Source organism: Natrix helvetica (assembly GCF_964273705.1).
Source record: "Natrix helvetica genome assembly, chromosome: 1".
Classification (NCBI taxonomy): Eukaryota; Metazoa; Chordata; class Lepidosauria; order Squamata; family Natricidae; genus Natrix; species Natrix helvetica.
Window position 1 is genome coordinate 212,636,452 of NC_138548.1, and position 22,130 is coordinate 212,658,581.

The following is a 22,130-nucleotide window of genomic DNA, read 5'->3' on the forward strand; positions in this document are numbered from 1 at the left end:
GGATCAGCAACTTAATTACCATTTAAAGTCAGCCCCAGCACTCTGGCTATGACCTGGTCCACCACTGGAATGCAACCAGAAAACTAGAAGAACATTCAAATCTGATGAAGGCAGTATTGTGCCATATTCTCTGCGCCTGTGTTCCAGTGCAGGTCCTTCATCCAAGTACGCGGCAAAATAAAACAAACTGGTCAAAGAATATGTAACCCCCAAGCTAATGGTATGGAGAAGCAGTGAAGCTAAGGTTTGGGAGGGAAAGCAAGCCGAGTTTATTCCAATTACCGAAATAAAACACACACACAGACAAAAAGGAAAAGACACCACACTGTAATGGTAAAAAGATACAAGTTTATAGCATCTTATAAAAACTACAATTTAAAAGTGATCCTGTCCTTGGGTAACACACCCCTGCCCCAATTCCCTTCCCTGTAAAACCAGTAAGTTAAAGGGAAGGAAAATAAATTATCTTAGAAAAAGCTATTGGACCTTCACATTAAGTCCAGAGGCTATCTGGTCAGGCTGAAGTGCTAGATTGTTTTCCTTTCAGGCGGTCTATGTAAAAGCCAAATATGAACTGCAAGAAAAGCTCCTTTATGTTTTCTTCCTATTTCTAAATTAAGACCAGCAGCACCACATCGGAAAGCACCTTAAGGCACCCGATCCATGTGACAAGCACGATTTGTCCTTTTGCTACCAGCACCCAGGAAAAGAAATGGGAATAGCAACAGCTCCCAATGGCACCCATTGTCAAAATGGGATTTCTCACCTCCATGGAGGAAAGGAAGTAAGATGGAGGCCATGGGGATATAAAGCTCCTTCAAAAATATGCCCCTGGCTGCCTTTTAGGGCAACACAAATGCAGGCACTCCTCAGGCTACACTAAGATTCCAGTCCACCTGACTTTCACACATGTTGGCTTGCATACACTGCCATGTTGCACACACACGACAGTATTTGTCAGAATTGCAGAGGTCTGGACTTGAATACCTCCCGTGGGTCGCATATATAAGCAACATATTCAGGTTGGACAAAGATACAGGGGAAAATTGTCACACATACTCTCTAAAGACTGGCTTCTCTTATCTCCAGGAGAGACATTGCCATAGACAATATTGGCAAAATTGCGTATCTCTATGTTCCTGCAAAGGCAGCACACTTCCATGTTTATTCAAAACCCATTTTCCAGTCTGCTGCTACCTGGAATTGCCAAGCCATCCAATTCATCCAACTCTTTGCTGCAATCACGTCGAAGCAATTTTATCCATTGTTCTGGTACTAAATATTTTAAAACAGTATACTGTTTTTACCCAAAAGCTAAATCCTTCTTTCTTGAACCTTCAGCAAATTAGTCCTCTTTTCACCTCACTGCCTCTGCATAATTTTATTTGAACAAAACAAATTTCATTCTGAAATGGTTTTGGTCCCTTGCACTTTAAAGAGTGGCAATCAGTGAAGCCTCCAGACAAGTTTCATTTCCTTTTAATTTCATTTCCGTCAGGAAAAATATATATGCAAAGATCTTAGTCTTAGTGCAATTATACACACTGCATAAAATTTCTAGTCTGGATGAACCAGCAGCAATTAATAGATGCTATCAATCTCATTGGGGTGGGTCAAGCAATTTGTTTAAATAAAACTTTCTCCCACAGAAAACTATCTCCCCCCCCCCCAACTTACTGCCTACAGGCAATTATTTAATAACAAAAAATGCTTGAACCCAATTATTTTGCCCAATTATGAATCACTGAACTGTTTATGGTTGCTCTTTTTGCCTTCTCCACCATCCTGTTCTTTCAACACTATACTGTAGTCCACATCTGAGCAGAATTCAGCAATGAAAGTCACATGCAACTTATTTTTGAGGTTAACGTTCTTCTTCCTTCACTCGGGAGCAAGGAAAAAGAGCTGGACAACAAGATTGGCAGACACCAATTAATGCCTATCTAGGTTATTGATAAATGATTGTGCTGGTGTAGCAGCTTATAGAATTCCTCTCCCAGAAAGAGAGGAATTAGCCTCCCGAGTCCCTATGACAGCATCCTAGCAAGATGCAGAGCCTAAGCAAAACACATCCAAGTGCTCCTAAAGATGCACGTGCTTTAGAGCAGGGGTCTCCAACCTTGGTAACTTTAGGCCTGGAGGACTTCAGTTGAAATCCGCCAGGCTTAAAGTTGCCAAGGTTGAAGATCCCTGCTTTAGAGCATGGGTGTCAAACTCGCCGCATGACGTTGCCATCACGTGAGGTTTCGTGAGGTTTTTTCCCATTCACGGAGCTGGGGTGGGCGTAGCCAGCACATGATGCATCCGGCCTGCAGGCCGCCATTTTGAGACCCTGCCTGAAGGAGTCAAAACAGCACAGAATCATTACTCTGCTTGGCAAGTAAAGGATCCGGCAGAGGAGGCAGTTCACTCAAGAGATTCATCTTACCTCTTGGGGAAATACTAGGCAACTGTGAAAATGCTTTGTAGTGCCATGTCTCAATTATAAGATTAAGACCGGAAGGACAGAAAAACATCTAGTACTTGATAAAAAGACTTCTTCTATTCAAGCAAGTTTTCTTTTTCCACCTGAACACATTGCTATTTCCCCCTGAACAGTTACATTCCAATTTCCTTACCCCGCCCCCTAAGATCTACATTTCCTCAAGCTTTTTCCTACAGCAATTATTTCATTTCCTTTTGGGGAAAAACAGTCCTTGGTAAACTGAAAGACATTATGGTGGTATGTTGTTTCTAAAGAGCAGCCATTTTATCAGCCCCACTAAAATTGAAACAAACCTCCTAGAGTTTGGGGTGTCCTAATCCTTTCCATAAATGGCAGACTAGAAGTTGGTGTTAATTTTAGAAATGTAACAAGACTGGGAATAAACTTGCGTCTTCCGACGAACAAGGGGAAGGAAATTAAAGAGCTCTTTTATTTTAAAAAAATATGATTCCCCTCTACAGTAACATTCCCCAAGCTAATGTACTTCAGATTTGTTGGACTACAACTCCCATGATCCCTAGGCAGCAAGATGATCAAAATAACAATGCTTTTTGCTAGTACACTGGAACCTCTTAACTGGTTGAAAGGGGGGGGGGGCACAACAATTTTGAACTAAAACAGTGATTTTTCAAATTTGACTATTTTTAAGATCAGCTCCCATAATTTCCCAGCCACACATCTAGGAATTAAGAAGCTCACACCTTTTACAGTTGTAAAGTCTGAAAAACACTTATCTAAAGAACCCCGTCTCTGTTTATAAAACCTTTCTAGTTGCATAGGCAGAAATGCAGCCCCTCAAGAATGAATGCATGACCAAACAAAGACCACCAATTCTCTACCAACACAGCCCTTGGTTAAAACCTGGCTTAAAGCAAGGTACTTATAGCAAACTCGGGGCGGGGGGGGGGAGATGTATTGAAGCACAAATGAGATTTGTATCTATCGCAGATGGAGGCGCTTGTTCCTAACATGTAAATTCCAGACTCAGAAGCAAATCATTACTTGCCCTCTAGAAACACCACTGTAAATGTGACAGTGATGGACGAAACTTGGGAGGGTTCCTGGCTTCCCTTGCAAACCTGCCGCTGCCTGTTGCAACCAAGCTGAAATAATAGCACATATAAAGATTTGCATATTGGCAACAAGCCTCTTTTTCAAACTTCAATGAAGCAGACCAGGAGCAATCAGAATTCATGGTACGTGGGAATGCTGATCTTTAGTCCTTGAATATTTTATTCCAAGAGGCGTATCATGAGGCCAAAGTCCCTCCCCCATTCTCCCCCACAAGAGATTGCAGTTCTTCAGTGTCAGGCTTAGGAGATCAGTGCCCATGGGCCAGAGCTGGCTTTTCATGTATTTAGGAAAACAGGATTGCCACCTAAGAAAGCTCTGGATTCCGCGTGATGGGACATGTAACAGGTAGGTCCTGAATGAATGGCTATTTACAAGGGAAAGCAACGGGACCACACACACAAGTATCCTCCTCTCCTGGGAGGAAAACAGAGCCTTCCATCCAGCTGAATATCAACTGGATCTTGATAAATGGGACACATCTAAGGTAGACTTCTATGTTGACCCAACAGCATTTGTCCCCTTCTGCAGCCCTTGTTTCTTGAAACCTGAAAGTCGAGATCACAAATCACTGTTAAGAGAACAGCATGGAAAAGGGGGGGGGGGGAGTCCCATAGGCCTTACGGCCTAAGGTAAATGAGACAGATCCCTGTGATCCTAGGTCCCAGTGTCCTGCCGCTGCTAATCCGTTCCTGGTGTGGATCAGCTCTGCAAAATAGTTCACTGCTTGACTGGTGGTGATCATTGTTTCTCATAAAACATTTGCCTGTTGTTCTCCCACTTTTTGCAGGCCCAAATATCAGGCCAGCTGGCAGATCATCTGTTAACGGAAAGCACCGGATCTGGTCGGAATGGCTCGCAGAAGGCCCCACAATGCTTTCAAAGCCTTCCTGAGGCAAATGGTGATCATTTAAAAAACAAAATAAAACCCTAAAACAGAAGCAGAAAGCGCACCCCGGCAATGTTTATCCACAACTGCCGTGAGCTTCCCAATGGCTGGGAGCCAGCCCTGCTTTGTCCTCCATGTATTTACAGTGTCAAGACCATAGTTGATGTCTGTGCCTACTCAGCTCTGGCCCTTCCACAGGAGTAGGCTCAGCAGGTAAATTTGGGCACAAAAGACAAGCAGGTGAACAAGCCCACTCCCAGAGTATCTGGTGGATTTCCCAGCAACTTCTTAAAAGCCTCTTCTCCGGCCCAACCCTAAAGCAGTAACTGGGAGTCAGATGATTTGCTGGGGCAGCCCTGGCACATTCGTTTGTGTCTCAGCAACCGGTCTGTCCTGGAGAAGCTCTGTGAAAGGGAAAGGAGGGGGGTGGGGGGGGGAAATCCAGAGAAATGACCAAAAAAGACAAGGTTCTATGCCAGAGGTAGGGAAAAGGATGGCCCCTTTAAGTCTTGTGGACTTCAACTCCCAGAATTCCTGAGCCAGCAGGAAGTCCAGAGTCATAAAAGGGCCATTGTTTTCCCTACCCCTGCTCTATGCAAAAGCAAAAGCAAAGCCATATACCCTGCATCCTAGGTCAGTGCAATTGACTGGGCAGTGGGCCTTTGTGACTGGAAGTAGGAAGATCCTGGGGCAAATCCTCCTTCTGTCAGGGAAGCTCACTGTGAAGGAGTTATACTTTCTCCACCAATCTCTCATAGAGTTACCCTTGGAAAAAGTTAGATGAGGAAATACTCTGTGCTCCATACTGACTTTCCAGAGGATTAAAAAAAAAAAAAAGCTGAACCTCAACTAAAATGCAGGGTTTGTAGTTTTCCTTTTAGTTTTGCCCTAAATTGGCTGGCCTAACTAACTAATTACCGTGTTTCCCCCAAAGTAAGACAGGGTCTTATTTTTTTTAACTTCCGAAATAAGCGCTTGGCCTTATTTTCGGGGAGGTCTTATTATTTTTGAGGTGCAGGAGGCAGCGAGCGTAATCACCTCATGGCTGCTGTTGTGTTGCAATATTTTCAGGGAGCACTTATTTTAGCTCATGCGCTCAAAAGCCCGATGGGGCTTATTATCCGGGAGGTCTTACTTTCAGGGAAACAGAGCAACTAAAAGGATCTGGCTGTCCAGTTCAAACTCCTGCAGGAAATTCTGGACCCTTCCTTAGGAATTCACAATTCTGGAATGACAACAAAACCCACAACTGACAGAATTTCCTTAACATGTGGGGAAACGTGTGTAATTTCAGATGGGCTAGTGAGGTTTTTGAATGGACTGTCCGGGGCTATGCTTTAGGAGAAGAGTATGGACTGAACAACAAAGATGGGCCATTATTTAAATAAAACTTTATATTAATGATTACTGATTAGTTAACTGATTTCTCCATCGGTGATTTAATTTCTCACAACCTACTTATTCCCACCTTTAAAATTTTCCATCTTTAAAAATGGTATGACTTATATACAGTTATTTCATCTGACATCCAAGCCTCTCATTGGATAATTTAATGGTGAAGTTAAACTGAGTGACATTCACTCCAACATTTTTCAGCCCCATCTTAAAAGGAATTGACATTCTACTAAGAAAAGAAAAATGAATCCTGCATAATTGCCTAGTTTTTTGATGATGGAAACTGGAATAACTCCTGGCGGATGCTACAAACACTTAAGAGGCCAGGAAGAGAAAGGGGAAAGGGTTTTAAAGTGAGAATACCGTGTTTCCACAAAAATATGGCCTATCCAAAAAATAAGCCCTAGCTTGATTTTTACGCGTGCGCCTAATATAAACCCTATCCAAAAACAAACCCTAGTTAAGATCCCGCCCACTCTGTCCCACCGACTGGTTGTACGAGGTGGGGGTGAGGTGCATGTGTAAAAATCAAGCTAGAGTGGGGGTGTAGAGCTGCCACATGTGCACATGCCCGCTTACCTTGGAACCGCCGCAACCACGCCCCAACACCTGTTGTGCCATTGCCTGACTTCTTCTGCAGCTGCTCATGACCAGACACCATGTGGCACATTGTGCCCGTGCTGCCGCTTGTGGCAGAAAGCCATGCGACATGAGCAGAGGCACCAGTGCGATGTGCCACGTGGCATTTGGCCATGAGCGGCCGTAGAAGAAGGCGGGCAGTGGTGTGACAGGTGTCGGGGAGTGGGAGACCAGGCTGCGGTGATCCTAAGGTAGGAGGTAAGCGGGGCCCAAAAGAAAATAAGACCTAGTCTTATTTTCAGGAACACGTGGTAGCAATAGCAGTAAGACTTATATATGGTGCTTTACAGCCCTCTCTAAGGGGTTTACAGAGTCAACATATTATCCCTAACAATCTAGGTCTTCATTTTACCGACCTCTGAGAAGGCTATCCAAAAGAAAACAGAAGAAGCACAAGGGAATGGAGGAGTCAGGGACATTGTGGCGAGGGTGAAAAATAGTAGTAAGCATTGGGGCAAAGATGAAGAGACGATCTGAGGTGGCGGCAGCTCAAAGAAACAAGGCCAACGAGAGGGCCAGGGATAGGACTGGTATGACTCCACAAGGACAGTACAGGGGGCTGGCCATGAAAGGGATGGAAGAGAAGGAGATGGGCTTGCAGCCATGGACTTGGGCCTGTTCTCCAGAAGGGACGGGGGTATCACAGGAGTAAGCCAGAGGGACACAGCTTACAGTTGCACAAGCCAGTCAAGGGGAGGTGGTTTGGGCAAATGTTGAACTCATTTTGGCAAATGCATCCAAGAAGCAGACCAAAGATGGCCTGGATACAGGTCATAGGATACAGGCCGCAGTGCTTTTCTCTATGCTGATGCGAAAACTTAACACATGGCAAGATTTCCACTCTAAATGTGAAAGACAAATGGAGAGTTCTTACCTGCAGGCAGCGCTCGCACTGATATGGCTTCTCTCCACTGTGGACACGTTTATGGCGCTCCAGATGGTACTTCTGGATGAAGCGCATGTCACACACGTCACACTCAAAAGGCTTCTCTCCTTTAACAGAGGTTAGGGAGTAGCTAATTATTTCCAGAGTTGTAAGTCCTATGCTTTTAGAGGAAACAAGGTGGCAAGAATTCTTCTAAACAAAGATCTAACCATACAAAGCAGATTCCTAGAGAAGACATATAAGACATTGAAGCAATAAATGTTCTTAGTGAAATGTATGTTACAGGACACTCCAGACCCAAATGAAAATGCGATGTCATTTCTCACTCTTGCCTCTCTTAACCTTAATTTTCTCTTGGCAACGCAGGCCCTGGTTGTGAAGATGGAAGCCCCGGTTTCTACTTTGTCAAGAGCCAGAGATTATTTCTGCAAGTCGATTTCTACATGGAAGAAGCTGATATTCATGCATCCAGAGAAAAGAAATAGATGAGCCTTTTCCTTACAGTCCCAGACCTGAAAGAATATTCCATGACCTCACAAAGATTTTTAAAAATTCCTTTTTTAATTCTAAAGATGAGCACATTCCAGATATTTGGTGTATAGATGGGTAATACTTATTAAATTGATATTTTAAAAATGACCCAGAATTTGCAAGACTGTTTCAGGCCTTATACAAGCACAGTAGATCCTTGCTATTTATTTGTTTGTGTTGTTTGTCAAAGATGTACAACAGTGGTGGGTTCTGGATCCCGCTGCAACTGGTACAGTTGCAACGGGGCCCGGTGTCCACCACATGAACACGCGCAGCGCACAAAGCGCTCAGTGGAGCGTCACGCAGGAGCCATGCGCGGAAGCGCCAAAGCGCTCAAATACAGGTACGGTTGGGCGGGCCCTCTGAAGCACTGTACCGGAACGGTACCCAGTGCTCCGGGCAGGCACCGATACGCCCGTACCAGGGCATACGCCTGCAACCCACCACTGATGTACAAGATAATAAGTATAGGTATGAATATAAAAATGAACAAAGGAAGTAAATACAGCTAAATGGGGACAGTAAGACAGGGACGTAAGCACACTGGTACGCTTATGCACGTCCCCTTTACGGACCTCTTAGGAATGGGGTAAGGTCCACAGTAGACAGTTTGAGATTGAAGCTGTGAGGCTGTAACAAGGGAGTCGGGTAGAGCATTCCAGGCAAGGCATCGACCACTCTGTTGTTGTTTTTTATTTTAAAAGCCTGACTTACTTTAAGACCACACGTGAAAGTGATTTAAAGAACATGGCTACATTAAGAATTAATTAACTTTAATGAATGAACTACTGAAAGCATCGGCTGCCGCTGCAATATTTTTTCAGGCCCCTGGGACAGCCTGGAAGAAGTCCAGTGATTTTTATGGATAACAGAATGCTCAGCTGAAATCCAAAGCATTTCTTCTGCATCCTTTTTAAAATAGGCACAGCCCTCATACTACTGTAGTCTGCTAGGCAATTCCTCTCCTACAGTAAAACGGAACTACTTTGCCATTCCATTGTTTACACTACAGAACGTTTGGAAGAATGAAGTGTGGAACACTTACGGAGCAGCCCCACTTCCATCTAACATGAAGACTTGTAAACATTTCTCTTTCCTTGATATAATTATCAATCTTTAAAGGTCTAAATTACTTTAAGCCGGCATTTGGTGGATGCATTTCAAAGGGAAGAGGGCCATCTACTGGTAGCTCAGGGACAGGGCAACTGACTGGAATGATGTTTTAAAGCTAACGTTTTTGTTCTTTGGGTGACCCAAACTGCACAGCATTAAGGAAACCTGAATTTGAGAGACGGGTTGATATGTAAGGATTCTATTACAACCCAGATAAAACTTGTTCTCGGGAATGGAGAACATCATCTGATAACCCTTCAGCAGGGTTATGTGGTGAATTAAGTCTCTGCATCACAATCAGTACAGTAGTAATCATAATAGAGTCATAAGTTGTGACATTACAGTCATAAATTGTAACAATCGTAAAGCAAGTCGCCTGTCTGATTTTACAACCTTTCTGTGACAGTTGTTGAAATAAACCCACTGTTCACTACAGGTTTTTCTGGAAACTGGAAATATAAGCTGGATTAGGGGTTTTTGGATGAACATGTCATAAAATGTGACCAGAGGACATTGCAGTCATAAATGAAGGCCACTTGCCAAACACCTAAAGTGCAGTCACCGGGATGTATGTGTGTCAGAATTTTGTAACCAGGTCATAAGTAGTCCCAGGGGAGATCTATCACAACTCCACTAAGCATAAGTCGAGGACTACCTGTAGTGTCACTAAACCTCATTACACTTTCAAGACTTAGATCACTGAAACTGCTTCCAGAGTGAAGATAGCAGCTGGGTTCTCTGGTTCTTGATATGTCAAGCATCTGTTGTATGTATGTATGTATGTATGTATGTATGTATGTATGTATGTATGTTTGTTGTATTTGTGCTGATAAATAAATAAAGGGAGACTAGTATAGATCTATTTCAAGCTATTTAGCTCTCATCAGCTAGCCATACCCTTACTGGGATTTGAACCTGGGCTGTATTATATATTAGGCAGGAGTCTTAGCCACTAAGCCACAGGCTCTCCTCCTTATCAGTTGAGCCAGGGAAATAGGTATGTATTTGTGTTACAACCCCTGGTATGCCCAATAATACAGTCCAGGTTCAAATCCCAGTAAGGGTATGGCTAGCTGATGAGAGCTAAATAGCTTGAAATAGATCTATACTAGTCTCCCTTTATTTATTTATCAGCACAAATACAACACAAATATAAAAAGGCAACATTAAAAATAAAAATATGGTTTTCTGCCTGGATGGTTTTCTGTAATGAGCCGAAGGACAGAAAGAGGGGGTAGTGAGCTTCCTCCCATATTTGGGCATACCAGGGGTTGTAACACAAATACATACCTATTTCCCTGGCTCAACTGATAAGGAGGAGAGCCTGTGGCTTAGTGGCTAAGACTCCTGCCTAATATATAATACAGCCCAGGTTCAAATCCCAGTAAGGGTATGGCTAGCTGATGAGAGCTAAATAGCTTGAAATAGATCTATACTAGTCTCCCTTTATTTATTTATCAGCACAAATACAACACAAATATAAAAAGGCAACATTAAAAATAAAAATATGGGTTTCTGCCTGGATGGTTTTCTGTGATGAGCCGAAGGACAGAAAGCTGCATTATATCAATGTCAAGGTCTGTCCCCCGCTGCCTATTTTCAAAAGCAAGATGCCTTAGTTAGTGTTTATCAATTGGCAAATGACCATACGCTTACCAGTATGAATAAGGATGTGTCTCTTGAGGTGATAACTGCTCCGGAATGCTCCAAAACAGTGCTCGCAAATAAAATTCTTGGGAATCCGGACCTGGAAGGATCCATTCTGCTCGATCACCATGACCTGCAAGCAAGCATAGAATAGCTTCTCAACAAAGAGGCAACATGCATATCTTCCAACTTGCAGGACTGTCAGGAAGTTTAGCGAAGACATTTTTCAGTGCTTATATAGTACCTCTGCCTCCTCTATAGACCAGGGATCCCCAACCCCCGGTCCGTGGCATGCCAGAAACCAGGCCACGCAAACAAGCGAAGCCCCATCCGTGGGATGCAGGAAGCATGCAAAACCATACCCCCTCCAGTCTGTGAAAAAACCTTTCTCCATGGAACCAGTCCCTGGTGGCCAAAAGGCTGGGGGCTACTACTGCTTTGGACTGTCCACTCTCCCTGTTTCAAGCTACAACTGAATGAATTGCACAACACAATGGAAGAAAACAAAGCATCTTCCTCATATGTAACTCTTTTGAATTTCTACAATTGATACACTTGTCTCTTTAGCTTTGTTTGGTATAAAACAGACTGCCTGGATATTTTTCTTTTAATTACACAGATTCATAAATAGCTTCTGCCATTAAAAATGCAAAAATAGCTGATATTTGACCCCCAGCAGAAATAGATTGGTCTTTGATAGAAAAGTGATGTGTATTTGCCCACTTCCACTTTATCCCCTTAAGCTTAACATACAATAGGCATGTGCAAAGCAATCTGTTCTTCCTCTGCATTTGAGAACTGTGGAGAGGCCTGTGAGTTTCCAGGCCACGACGCGATTTTTTTTCCTTGGAGCATTAAAATCCACTTCCTGTTCAGGAGATACACTTCCAGAAATGCCCAAACCCCTGTGACCTGTTTTGGATAAGATTGCAACATTCTGGAGAGGAACTGTTACTATTAACATGGGACTTCCAGCAAATATCTGCTCGGTCATCCAACGATTTATTTCACTGTCTTGGGTATTACAGGGTAATTCCACAAAAAGAAACCCAACCTTCCCTTGAGGGTTGGTCATCTGTCTCGGGGTACCTGAGTCTGTTAACAGCAGATGGGCAGTTTAAAAAGAGAACAGAAATCTTGGGAAGATAATTATCTGATGGCATTAACACCAGCTAAATATGTAAAATGTATTTTGCCCCAATTCTTTTAATCTCATTTACTTCAGCCGAATAGTATTGTCTTCTTAGTTTACCACCAGAGATTATCTACTGAACTCAGAGTACAACTCCACAAGGTGGTGCAATTTTGGGGGGTATTTCATAGAAGGACAATGTTTATTTTAAAAGATCACATAATGATTGCTAAGTTCCTATTCTTCGTTTGAATTATTCCAGTGCAAAAGAACCTGGATGCAGTATGTACTGTATGTGCATTGTAATTCGGCCATAAGAATTCAAAGTAAATTTAGAGACACTAACTAACCATATTGCTATATCACAAATGACAGGATGATGTCTTATATAAGCAATAGCACTTAGACTTATATACCGCTTCACGGTGCTCTACCGACCTCTCTAAGCGATCTACAGTGTCAGCAATATTGCCTCAACAATCTGGATCCCCATTTTACCAACCTTGGAAGGATGGAAGGCTGAGTCAACCTGGAGCCTGGTGAGATTTGAACTGCCAAATTGCCAAATTGCAGGCAGCCAACAGTCAGCATAAGCCTGAACAATAAAGTTCTCCAATTTCTTATTCTTCAAAAACCCATGAAGAACTATTTAAAATAATCAAGCTGGTAGAGAAGTTAACTATTAGATTTATTTTATTTATTTATTTGTAAAATTTATTAGCCACACACCCATCCTACCTCAGGGTAACTCTGGATGGCTTACAATCATAAAAAATAAAATAAAAACTGTACAAAAATAGAAACTTGTGCTAGATAGGTATGCGTTCCCATGGAAGGTTCCTAGGCTTACTCATATATCCTATAGCAATCGTTGTGGTTCTGCTTATCTTCAGCTTGTGCAAACAGTTGCATCTTTTGATTTTTGCCGATTTGGCCAGCCTAAATCATTCCCAGCCAGCATCTGGGTAGGAGTCTATCTAAAATTGACCTGAAAAGTGTGCAGAAACCCTAGAACAGTTATGGCTAATCTTTTAGACACCAAGTGCCCAAACTGCGCGGGCACAGGATAGTGGCCAAAGTGGATTTAAATGATCACCTACTGAGAACATACTGTACAGAGTTTTTTCCCCATCTGCACTGGCCTTGTATTGGTTTCCAAAGCACAAAGCAAAGTACCGGTTACAAATTATCAGGCTCTTGATGGCTTTGCAGCAGATCAGGGGTGTCAAACTCACAGCCCATGGACCAGATGTGTCACGTGCTAGCCACGCCCGGTTTAGCCAAGGAGAAAAAAAATCAAGATACGTCACATGACGCCTCCATGACGTGAATTTGACACCCCTGCACCAGATCATTTGAAGGAACCTGTCTACCTGCAAGAAGCTGCTCAAGCACTGCCATCAGTCCTTGAAGCCCTGCTCATTAGGCCAGGCCCAAAGGTTTCCTTGTTGTGGATATGAGGAGAGGCCTCGTTAGCGGTGGCACCTCTGCCTAAGAATACCTTACTAAAAACAATCCCACTTGCCCCTTCTGTTGAATACTGGAAGGTTGGCACATGCTTTTTCTTTCTTCTTTTTCTGCACTGTCTTAACACTTTTCAGTTACCTGCTTTGCTCCTGATTTTTAAACCGAGGTGCTTGCTTTAAGTCCGTCTCTTCTAACTCTTTGTAAAATTGAATTGTACAGTCTACTGTTTCATTACTGTTGTTACACATATTTAAAGTGGAAGCTACTTCAGGTTTAGAAACTAGGCAAAGTTTCCTGGAAACAAATAGCAGCCCTGCTCACCAATATGGAGGTAAGCAGAAGGAGAACCCACTTCCAGATAATAGCTTGTGGTTTTTTTTAGCTCTATCGTCTTGACCGCTTCCGAGAGCAGGACAGGCAATCCGTGGAGAGCTTGATCTTTACTAGGCCATATAATGAAAGATTACCTGCCTTTTTAAGGGATTTTTTAGGAGGAGACCCTTCTGCTGTTTCTTCTTCCTTCCGACTACGTGATTTCTCGCTCTCCTTGCGATGACCCTGGCAGACAAGAAAGGAGACTTGCTACAACGGCATAAAAATTTAATCTGGCAATTTGCAAGCCAAGCCTCCCTTGCCCCCCAAATCCTGTTTTCTCTGCTCCATCATCCAACTTGTCTGGAACAGAGAACAACGAAGCGCACGTGCAGCATCAGACAGCTGAAAACGGGCTGGCCCTTACCAGCATGTCCGGCGCACCCCCTCTCTCCCCGTTCTCCACCTGCTTAGAGCTTTGCTTTGGCATCATCTTCTTGCTGGCAACTGTTGGCACCAGGCAAACACCAGAGAGTCCCTCGCAGGCCAGGAGGCTCGCCTGCAAAGAAAAAGCCAAACAAAAACCACAATGACATCAAACAATACAGCCAAGCTGATCCCAAACCAAGCAGTCATCCCTATGAAGACCGCAGGTGTGCATTTTAAGGGGTGGGCTACATTCTGTTGTATGGTCATTCTTGCTGGAGGTTGTGAAAGTTTACCCAACATAAATGTTGGGCTCCGTTGTGGCCATACGTTGAGGACTAGCTCCATGTGTGTGAGTTAAGGAAGTGCTGATAGGATGTCACAAGCTTATCTCTCCCTGTCCCCCTCCATAGCTTAAATGTGTCTTTCCCTGGGAAAGCATGGCTATTGTGCCCATGGCTTCTTTAAGGAAGTGCCAACATACAACCATCATGATGCCAATGCCACCTACGGTACACATTTCTCCTTTGGGTTTGAACAGCTGAATAACTCAACTTCTTTCTGTATCTTGGAAATCATTTCACATCTCCCAGAATCTACGTTGTTCAGCTTTCTGTGTACATCTAGCCATTAAAACAAGGAAAAAAGGACTGGCTTTTCTGAACCTCTTTCCTTTGTCATTTGGGGCAATTCTTACCCCCGCGCACAAGAAGTTAATGTTTATTATCTGTGCTAGCAGGGTCGTGAAGACAGACAGAACTTTGTGTGTGCATATGCAGGCATGAAAGTTATTTCTATTTGCCACCTAGACCATAAAAGTGTGCTTGTTTTATTTAGTTATCCCACAAAGCTTTCTTTAATCCATGGCTATAGGTCAGCTTCCCTGAGGCAAAGCATTTCCATCAATTCTTCTCTGAAGAATTAAGAGACTACACAGGTAGCCTTGGCTTCTAATGTTTTGCTCATATTTAAAGACAGATGTTGAGAAACAGCCATAAAACAGCAGAAACTCTGCAGCTTGGTAATTCCTGGAGACCTAGCTTAATAATCTTTCAGGGCATCACTCTGAGGTCATTAACACAAAGTTAGTCATGTTGATGGGCAAGAAAGCAGAAGATTAAGTGAAAGTCAAAGGGAGATAGGAGAGGGAGAATGCAAACCCATAGGGCATGTCCCACTGTCCCCCAGCATCTTAAACAAGGCACAAGTCAAAGCGACAACTTTCAACACTCAATGTGGTAGCTGGATCTGCAACCCAGAGGCTGCATAGGCACAGATGTACAGCATGCCAGCAATTTGGACACGTGCTAGACTCTGGCATTCTAGTCACAGATGATCACAAAAAGAGAATTACAATACTTCAGAGAAGAGCTAAGTCAGCCATGAGGGGGGGGGGGGATTATGAAGAATTGGGAGCTGGGTTTGGCATCAGCCTCAGTGGCAGTGAAACGGGCCACCTCCTCATTCTGTGAATAGTGAAACAAATAGAAGAGGGGGTTAGTAAATGCCTAAATTGCCACTGGACTCGGAGCCTACAGCCAGTGGGGATTCTGTTTGCATTCTTCTTGCTGAAAAAAAAGAAGCATTGCCAACAATGGCCAAACTCGGCCAGGTTCTGTGAATGAAGCCCATCAGGTAGAGCCTAAAAAGCTCCCCTCCTCTCAGACACTAAAGCTGAGATAGTTAACTCGTGTGAAGGGGTCTGGAACCGAGGATGCCTGGGTTTAAGCCTCCACCAGATAGCGCTCCCTAGATGATTTGACTGCATTATCATCTCTCCCCATCCCTCCTTGCACAGTTGCTATTGTGACGGGTGGAGGAAAGAGGATATGGCCATATGATCTATTTCAATCTCTCCAAGGATCCTTAAGAAAGAAAGGCAGTAACACGTGGATCTCGTGCCTATAAGTGCTACTGCTGGAGCTGCCATTTTAACTTCCCCTCAGCGTATCTGGCATCCTGATGGGGCAACTGAGATCTGGAATGACACCGTTGTGATTTTTGAAAAGTGGCTTAAAAGGCTAATGCATGAGTAGCAATAGCTACTAATGGAAAACCAAGGAAGAAGAAGATTTCTCTAAAACTGTAAGATCCCAAGACATATTGATAATTGGAATGAGAAAGTTAAGAGAACAAGAAATCCGTGAATAATAAAATGTACGTAAAAAGAAATACAGCAGTAAATGCTGGATTAGATTCAATGCTTTAAGATCAAACAAAGATGCAGTTTGATGTATTGGATGAGACAGAGAGTCAAATTTCCTATGGCTGGGGTGTACTTTTTCTCTCCCCCAACCCCCCGCCCCCCTCAGTGGGTTGCAAAGGATATGGCAGATGACATAATCTGAGTGGCAAAGCTGAATTTCTGGGATGGCTTGTCTGGGTTAGTCTGATGATGATAAAGAGAGCAAAAAAAAAGTATATATAAAATTTTATGTAGGTTTTTATACATTTACTTTGTCCCGTTTTGTTTGATTTTTTTTGCAAATCCCACTGTGAAAAATAGTGCTACCTAGAAACTTTGATACTACAGTTGAATATTGTTGATGAAACGTGAAGCTGGAAAATGGGTTTGGGGCAGTAGAAGTGCTTTGACGTTCTTCATCGCTCTCCCATCAGCCCCTACTCCAGCATACATGTAAGCCCCCTAGGTCTGGAGCGAAAGACGAGAAAAGTACGAAAACGTTTCCGGCTTGAACTGGAACTGGCTGTAAGAGAAAGCAAACACATTCTCCAAACATAGCTGTGAGAAGAGGGCCAGAACAGATTGGTAACCCCCAGAACTTTGACGGGGAGGGGCCCAGCACACCAAGCTCTGCAGTGCTGACTCCTACAGCAGACCATCAAGAGCTGAACAGTTTACGTGACAATAGAATAAATTATCACAGATGGCTCTTAGCAGCCACTTCCTCGATGGATTCCTGTGGGACAGGATGGGAGAACCGGGGCCTGTTACCTGAGCCATCGCGTTAGTCTGACAGTCCTCAACACGAAGATTACGCCAAGTCCTTACGCTTTCTCTCTTGCTCAGGAAAGAATTTTACGACTACAAAGATTTTTCAGTAAATCGTTTCTGCGCCGGTCCCGTCCAATACCTTCCACTTTGTTGACATCTTTCTGGAGTCGGAGAATCCAGAATGGAGTGCAGCAAGTTTCCCCAGCCTTGTAAAAGCTGAGGAAAATTACAGACTGCTGCTCTTGCAGATGAATCACCCCAAACCTAAATCCCCCTTCAGGATGGCCCTTGCTGGGGGAAAAAGGTGCTGAGGTCTTCCTTGCAAAGAAGCCACAATATTGCTGTATGTCCACCTCCAATTTCCACCTGTGGGTTAAGGGAAAAAATATATATACATATATTTAGAAAAGAGAAAGTCAGAACAGTTTTTTTAAAAAATTATAATTACACACCAGATAATTTTACTGCAATGGCAAAAGGTATTGGTGTCTCTAGTCTACTTAAATATTCTGCTTATTATTAAGTTCCCATCTCTCTATGATTTCTGCAAGCTCTTACACCAAATTCTGCTGTTTCAGTACATCATCCTTCTGTACTAAAATATCATAATGCAACTTTAATATAATAATTTTCTATCTGCTTGTTTTCTTTTTTAAAAAACCTCAGTAGGAAATATATGTTTTGTAAAGTCCATCTAAGCAAGACCTCCTACTGCAGTTAAACAACTAGTCATATTCGTGCAATGAAGGTAATTTCTCACCAGATGCGCAGTGGGTACCTGAATCAGATTCTGACATTAAAATATTAGTAGCTCAAATACAGAATGTCAAAACTTTACAAAGTTAACTTAGTCTCCACACGTAAGCATTCTATTTAATTATTAATGTAATATTTATGGTATTTAATATGAACATCCTAGTCTCTTCATTACTATGGTTCAGTAAAATATGTTTTAAACTCAAAACCAATATGTTTTTAACTCTACACAGCACAGCCTTAAATCTAACATCACTGACAGAATGAAGCACATAATGCCTTTTAGCAAAACCAATGTGATTGTGTAAGTAAGCATTACAATATACATGCACCAATAACACTTTGTTGACCAAATTGACCTCCAATTATGGAAATTTCCACAAATTTTCAGAAATAACCATTTTGAGTTGGGAATTCTGGGACTTGAAGTTACACAAGTGAAAGGCACCAGAGTTAGGAAATACAAATTAATCTATAGTGCCGCATCGAAAAAACCAAATATGTTACAAAAGAGTAAACTGGCACCAAGAAGAAAACCAGAAATGAAGAAAATAGTACCAGAAGTCATTAGACTTAAAACAGTTTATTTAGTGACCATTCAAAGTTATAACCGCACTGAAAAAAGTGACATGACTGTTTTTCACACTTACAACCGTTTTAGCATCCCCATGGTCACGTGATCACAATTCTGATGCTTGGCAACTCAGTCATATTTATGACGGTTGCAGTGTCCTAGGGTTGTGTGAATATTTATGAAGGTTGCAGCATCCCAGGGTTTGTGTGAATAGTTTTTATGGCCTTCTGAGAAGCAAAGTCACTGGGAAAGCCAGCTTCGCTTAACAATTGTGTTACTAAACTTTACAATTGCAATGTTTCACTTAATGACTGTGATAAGAAAAGTCATAAATTGGGGCAAAACTCATTTAACAAATATCTCACTTAACAACATACATTTTGGGTTCATTTGTGATCATAAGTTGCGGACTACCTATATTAAAAATTGAGGGTTGGCTATGAAAAAACCCATATGACTTTCAATGTGTCAATAATTGCAATAAAGCTCAAAAATACAAGGGCAAGGACCTCTGACTTAACCACATTAAACCTATGACACAAAACAAATTCTTATTTCCTATTTAAAACCTTTCCTTCATTTTTCAATAGATCAGAATATTGAGAATCCTTGACTCTTTGAATACGTACATCACACAGCATGGACACTATAGTGTTCACACAAACCTGAGGTTTGGTAATTTTGGATCTTTTTTGTTCCCAAAAGGATCAGTGTCAATATTTTTCCCAGATCAAGAATATTTTAACACCAGGTTATCTCCTTAAAGTGGAGCCTGCATAATTGGGAAAACGACCAACGTTTTATTCACCCTAACCAATTCTAGTTTCTGCACGTCCGTGAACAAATGTCATGGTTCGGCCTCAATCTTTTTTAAGGACACGGGTCAACTTGAGATCACACGTTGGTGTAACGGCTACTTCATCAATTTCACAACCCTTTTGCTCTAGGAAGGTCAACGGGGAACCCTGCAGAAAGTTTTAGCTAGCATCCAGTTACACCATTTGCACTGCAAGAAGCAAAGCGTGGTGCTTGGCAGCCTCATTTAAAACTGACACCCCTCACATCCTGGACATAAATTGTTTCAACTCCTACCCTCAAAACGACATTATAGGGCACTGCACACCAAGACAATTAGACACAAGAACAGTTTTCCCCCCCAGAGCACGGTCACTCTGCTAAACAAATAATTCCCTCAACACTGTCAAACCATTCACTAAGGCTGCATTACTATTAGTCTTTTCATCGTTCCTACCACCCATCTCCTCCCACTTATGACTGCAGGATTGTAACTTTGTCGCTTGCATCCTTATGATTAATATTGATATTGTTTCCTGATTGCTTATTTGTACCCTATGACTATCATTAAGTGTTGTACCTTATGATTCCTGATGAATGTGTTTATTCTCTTTATGTACACTGAGAGCATATGCACCAAAGACAAATCCCTTGTGTGTCCAATCACACTTGGCCAATAAATAATTATATTCAACTCAAGCGCAGCCCGAGGAGCGTTAGATCGAGTCGGCGGGAAGGTTCGGAGACCGGGACACATTGCTCCGCCTCGATCGTTAAAGCACCTGTCTTGCAAGAGACAAACCCTTCGCCGGTCCCTGCAAACAGGCAGCCGGAAAAGTGACGCTGAAGAACCCGGCAGAGCGAGCGAAGGAGAATCAGCAGCAGCCCGAAGGGCGCGTGGACGAGAATGCACCGCCTCGTGACGGCGCGAGAACAAACGCCCGCTTTACCCCCACCCCCATCCCCGCGTCTCCCCGCCCGGGCGGACAATGAGCGCGCGGCGGCCATACCCGCCCCCTCCCTCCCTCCTCGCGAGCGCTAAGGCGTGCGCGCGCCCCTCCCAGGGGACGCCCGCACGCCCGCGCGCGGCCCACCCAGCCCCGCACCTGAGTTCAAACTCCCGGCGTTCCGGCTCTCCCCCCGACTCTCCCGGGGAGACACCAAAGCGAAACACCGCCACGGCTCCTTGCCGCTACCGCTATTCCTACCGCCGCCGTCCCCACCGCCGCCGCCCTGGAAGCGGAAACGTCGGGACCCCGGTACACACTCTGCGGGGTTTCCGGTGGCTTTGCGCACGCGCGCGCCTGGCGACTTCCTGCTAGGTCTGCGTGGAATTTCCCCTCCCCCCGCCCCCTTCCTCCTCCCGCTGCGGCCCCCACCTTCATAAAGAGAAAAGAGGTATGGGGGTGGCCTCGCATAGCTCGGATGATAGGAGTTGTAGTCCCATCTGATTAGGAACGGCTGCCGCAAAAAAAAGCTTTTGACTAAGAAACTCTGCTTCTTTTCCTTTGCGGTATTATCGCAGCCCAGATCAGGGATTCCCATACTTTTTTTTTTGTATTCCTTCTTTTTGGAAATACTACTCCTTGCACTTTGCATTCTCGTATTTTTCTTTTCCTTTCTTGGTTTCATTTGTGGTGTCTTCACTAGTTTTTTTTTAAACAATTCAACAACATTATTACTTGGAAAAAGAAATAAAGTATTCCTTCCTAATTGTCATTCAAAGCAACCCTCCTTTTTAACAAAATGCTCAAATTAAAAAACACAAAAGCTCCCAGCAGATCCATTGATGGAAGTTAAGAGTTCAACAATATTAGAAGTACTGCTTATATTTCCTACTTTTAGATTTTCATTCACCATTTTATCTCCAGCAATGAAGGAAGGGAACCTGAATTACCATCAGCACTATTCCATTTAACGCCTATTGTATTTGTGAATGATTTTTGAAACTATATTTGGAAATAAAAACAGATTATGCCAAATCAATCTTATTTCATTCTTTGACAGAGATTAAATTTGTAGACCAGCAAAATTCTGTTGACATAGTCAGTGGTGGGATATAAGTAATTTAACAACCGGTTGGCCCAGGGTCAGGTTCGCTTTTCATTGGTGCACGTGGAGTGAGACAGCTCCTCTTGCCACCTCTTCTCCCCCCCCCCTCGTCGGCATGGCAGCGCTTCCTGCCCCTCACTTCAGCCGGTTTGCCAAACTCCAGAAAAATTTAGCTACCAGTACTACTGAACCAGTGAGAATCAGCTGAATCCTACCACTAGACATAGTGGATGGAAACTAATCAAGGAGAGAAGCAACCTGGAATTAAGGAAAATTTCCTAACAGTGAAGACAACTAGTGGAACAGCTTGCCTTCAGAAGTTGTAGGTGCTTCATCACTGGACGTTTTTAAGAAAAGACTGGACAACCACCTTTGTGAAATAGTATATAGGGTCTCCTGCTTGAGGAGAGGGTCTCTTCCAGCTCTATTCTGATTGATTGAAATAGGGATCCCTCATCCACAATAGGGTCGTGGTGGCTCAGTGGCTACTTAGTACTACTCAGTGACACTTAGCTTGTAGATCAGAAAGGTTGGCATTTCGGTGGCTTGAATCTCTAGCACTGCGTAATGGAGTGATCTCCCATTATTTGTCTCAGCTTCTGCCAACCTAGCAATTCAAAAGCATGTAAAAATGCAAGTAGAAAAATAGGGACCACCTTTGGTGGGAAGGTAACAGTGTTCATTCTGCCTTCGGTGTTTAGTCATGCCGGCCACATGACCACGGAGACGTCTTCGGACAGCGCTGGCTCTTCGGCTTTGAAATGGAGATGAGCACCGCCCCCTAGAGTTGGGAATGACTAACACGCATGTGCGAGGGGAACCTTTACCAGGCACAATAGAATAGACTGCAGTATGAGACAAGGGTAAACCCATCTGCCCACCATGCCATGTTTCTCATCCAATTAGAAACAAGTTGCTCCTGCAGTACAGCATTAAGAAAAAAACTTTGGTTACAATTTTTATGGTGCCTCAATTGTTTCTCTCAATGTAACAAGAAAGTGACA

At 43.3% G+C, this 22,130-nt stretch overlaps 1 protein-coding gene across 6 annotated transcripts; it reads right to left on the reverse strand.

Moving 5' to 3' along the window:
• Positions 1-331: 331 nt before the first annotated feature.
• ZNF740 (zinc finger protein 740) lies at positions 332-20,359 on the reverse strand. 6 transcript variants are annotated; one of them, XR_014173804.1, is made up of 8 exons: positions 20,181-20,359; positions 17,089-17,315; positions 13,995-14,126; positions 13,727-13,813; positions 10,666-10,789; positions 7,354-7,472; positions 2,216-4,849; positions 332-2,119 (listed from the first exon to the last, which is right to left on the reverse strand). XR_014173804.1 is itself a non-coding variant. In XM_081935557.1 (8 exons), the coding sequence occupies exons 4-8, from the start codon at positions 14,058-14,060 to the stop codon at positions 4,760-4,762; spliced, it is 486 nt and encodes a 161-aa protein (XP_081791683.1). In that variant the 5' UTR covers positions 14,061-14,126; positions 16,506-16,701; positions 16,950-17,315; positions 20,181-20,359; the 3' UTR covers positions 332-4,759. The 6 variants fall into 6 exon arrangements, 5 of the variants coding, with proteins under 5 accessions (XP_081791683.1, XP_081791681.1, XP_081791679.1 ...); XM_081935557.1 differs by adding an exon at positions 16,506-16,701 and having other exon boundaries at positions 332-4,849; positions 16,950-17,315; XM_081935555.1 differs by having other exon boundaries at positions 332-4,849; positions 14,034-14,126.
• Between the last annotated feature and the right edge of the window lie 1,771 nt (positions 20,360-22,130).